Below are 3215 nucleotides of genomic sequence, written 5' to 3'. Positions count from 1 at the left end.
TTTGCTTTTTTTAATTTTTTTATCTTTTCCCGACATAGCAACAGTTTTTTTTTAATGTTTTTTTTTTCTCAACTCTTCTTCGTCTCTTTCTCGCTTCGCTTCTCCGACACAATAAAGTTGTTTTTTTTTATTGTCCAGATTTCTTTGTCCAGATCCCACGAAGCCTCGCTGAAGCCTCGCTGAAGCCTCGCTGCTGCGGCGGCGGCTCACAGTCTGTGGTCGTTGAAGCTCATGAGACCAAAAACAATGAAAAAATGAAAAAGTTCCATTTCCTCTTTTCTTCTGTTTTTTTTAGCCAGAAGGGCAAAACATCCCTCTCTCCTTCTCTCCTTCCCTCTCTCCTTCCCTCTCTCCTTATCTCCTTCTCTCCTTCTCTCAGCGTCTCTGTGTGGAGGAAAAGCCTTTTAGATCACCAGGTCGTTGTAGCTCACAAACTTCTTCTTCTCAGCAGGACCTGAAGAGGAGGAGAGAGGAGGAAGAGGAGGACAAAGAGGAGGAGGAGAGAGAAGAGGAGACGAAAGAAGAGGAAGAGGTGGAGGAGGAGGAGGAAGAGGAGGAGGAAAAGGAGAAGGAGGAAGAGGAGGAGGAGGAGGAAGAAGAGGTGGAGGAGGAGGAGGAAGAGCAAGAAGAGGAGGAGAAGGAGGAGGAGGAAGAAGAGGAGGAGGAAGAGGAAGAAGAGCAGGAGGAAGAGGTGGAGGAGGAAGAAGATGAAGAAGAGGAGGAGGAGGAAGAGAAGAAGGAGGAAGAAGAAGAGGAGGAGGAGGAAGAGGAGGAGAAAGTTAGCGTGGAGCGTCGGTTGTTATGTAAGGTGAAGTTTAACGTTGATGATGAAACTTAATGAGATGAATTCAATCAGTAATATTTATATAAGACTTGAATTATGAACTCTCTCTGATGCTGCAGGTCTGACTGTAAAACGTCATCACTGAGATTATAATCTGGATTATAATCTGGATTACAGCTCTGTGATCATAAATCAGTTAAACTAGATTTAAAAGCAGCATCAGGTTAAAACAGCAGCAGATAAATTCAGACCTCCGCAGCAAGACATCATGGAGGTTACACCTCAACATCATTAATATATTAATACTAGATTTACATTTAGTACTTTTGTTGCTTTTATATCATTTAAATGATATTTGCACCATTTTATACCAAAAGTCAGACTGAATGCTCCTGAAAATGTCAAATGGTGTAACCACAAAATGTCAAATGGTGTAACCACAAAAGAATGATAGATATTAAATATGTGATCACCTACAGTGTATTTAAGTGGATTTATACTAATAATGACTTCATTTAAAACATGTAAATGTTTCCTGATCTCCTTTCCTGAAGTTTTTATGGTTACACCACTTAGACATTTTTACCATAATCCTCCAATATATTCTCTCTAAATGGATTAAAAGCAGAAATTTGATGCTGGGTCCACAAAAAAAGAATGTGTGAAGTTATTCATACGTTTATTTTCACATTTTAACCCTTTACATTTAAACTAGACCACATGGAGACTAATATAAACTAACCTTTGTATAATCAGAGTATAATATAATATAATGTGTGTTCGTGCTGAGAGCTCATAACTCAAGCAGGAAGCAGCTTCTCAACAGCAGCCAACATGCTAACATGCTTGTAGCTGCTGATGTTAGTTATTAGTTCATGTGGAGCAGAAGATGTGAGATGAGAGTCACATGATTCATCCTGAGAGGAAACAAGCAGCAGGTTCATCCTCCTGTAACAGTAGAAACATCCTGACATGTTCATACTTCCTGTTTCAGCCTCTCTGCGTAAAACATCGTATTAAACAGACGAACTAGCAGCTTTCTAACGGCTCAGTTTGTGGTGAAATCAGAACATCATCCAGAGAAATCAGCAGCATGGTGGAGTTTAGCTCAGTGGGTAGAGTACCCTCCCATGTGTCGAAGCTACAGTCCTCACTGCAGGCCCTATCCTGCATGTCATTGCCCCCTCTCTGCCTCCAGTTTCCTGTCTCTCTCTACTTGTCTTTCCATTAAAGGCAAAAAGCCCCAAAAAATATACTTTAAAAAAAGAGAAAATCAGCAGAATGACCCTTTAAGTTGGTTTATCTGTTGTTTCAGGTTCATATCTGCAAACAATCATAAAGTAATAATAAATTAAACTGTTAATAATCCTTTAACTGACAGGAAATCCTCAGCTTTCAGAGTGTGAAAAAACATTTTAACATTTTAGGTTGTTGCTTAAAATCTGTGATAATGATTTTAAAGTAAAGTCCTGAGAGCGAACGAGCAGCTGAAACAGGAAATAACTGATGAGAAATATCTTTAAACAAAAGCTGAATATAAACTTAAATATAAAGATCAGCCTCTGTCATCTTCTCCTGGTTGTTGGACTCTCTATAAATTACTAATGATAATAATAATTAAAGCTGCAGATCTAAGTTTCTAATAATAGTAATAATTAAAGCTGCAGATCTAAGTTACTACTAATAATAATTAAAGCTGCAGATCTAAGTTACTACTAATAATAATTAAAGCTGCAGATCTAAGTTACTACTAATAATAATTAAAGCTGCAGATCTAAGTTACTAATAATAATAATTAAAGCTGCAGATCTAAGTTACTACTAATAATAATTAAAGCTGCAGATCTAAGTTTCTAATAATAATAATTAAAGCTGCAGATCTAAGTTACTAATAATAATAATTAAAGCTGCAGATCTAAGTTACTACTAATAATAATAATTAAAGCTGCAGATCTAAGTTACTACTAATAATAATTAAAGCTGCAGACTCACTTCCTGTTGGTTAATCAGTGAACGTTCAGTCTGACAGTCTGGAAGCTTCTGCAGAGCCTAAAAATAAACCTTCTTTTCTTTTATGAAGATGTTAATGAGCAGCAGGTATCAGCTGTGAGGAAGAGGGGGGGGGGGGGGTGGTCTCCATCAGTCAGGACCTTCCTATCTCCTCCCTGCAGCCTCGCCCCCCTCCTGCCCCCCCATCCCCGACCCCTGACCCCTCATCATCCATCATCAGACAGACTGCAGCTGTCAGAGAGCAGCAGCCTCTCTGAGCTCAGAGTTACAGGAAGTAGCCTCTCAGCTTTACAGGAAGTAGCCTCTCTGAGCTCAGCGTTATAGGAAGTAGCCTCTCTTAGCTCAGCGTTACAGGAAGTAGCCTCTCTGAGCTCAGTGTTACAGGAAGTAGCCTCTCTGAGCTCAGCATTACAGGAAGTAGC

At 39.3% G+C, this 3215-nt stretch overlaps 1 protein-coding gene across 1 annotated transcript in view; it reads right to left on the bottom strand.

The window, feature by feature from the left end:
• Nucleotides 1-404: 404 nt before the first annotated feature.
• Nucleotides 405-3215, bottom strand: part of LOC128355634 (metabotropic glutamate receptor 7-like) — a 274376-nt gene continuing 271565 nt past the window's right edge. Inside the window, exon 10 of the mRNA XM_053315952.1 lies at nt 405-454. Coding sequence (XP_053171927.1) covers nt 405-454 — 50 coding nt within the window. The remainder of the gene's footprint in view (nt 455-3215) is intronic.

This window comes from Scomber japonicus, chromosome 3 (assembly GCF_027409825.1).
Source record: "Scomber japonicus isolate fScoJap1 chromosome 3, fScoJap1.pri, whole genome shotgun sequence".
Taxonomy (NCBI): domain Eukaryota; kingdom Metazoa; phylum Chordata; class Actinopteri; order Scombriformes; family Scombridae; genus Scomber; species Scomber japonicus.
The sequence above is the reverse complement of the archived record's forward strand: the minus strand, read 5'-3'. Positions and strand labels throughout refer to the sequence as shown.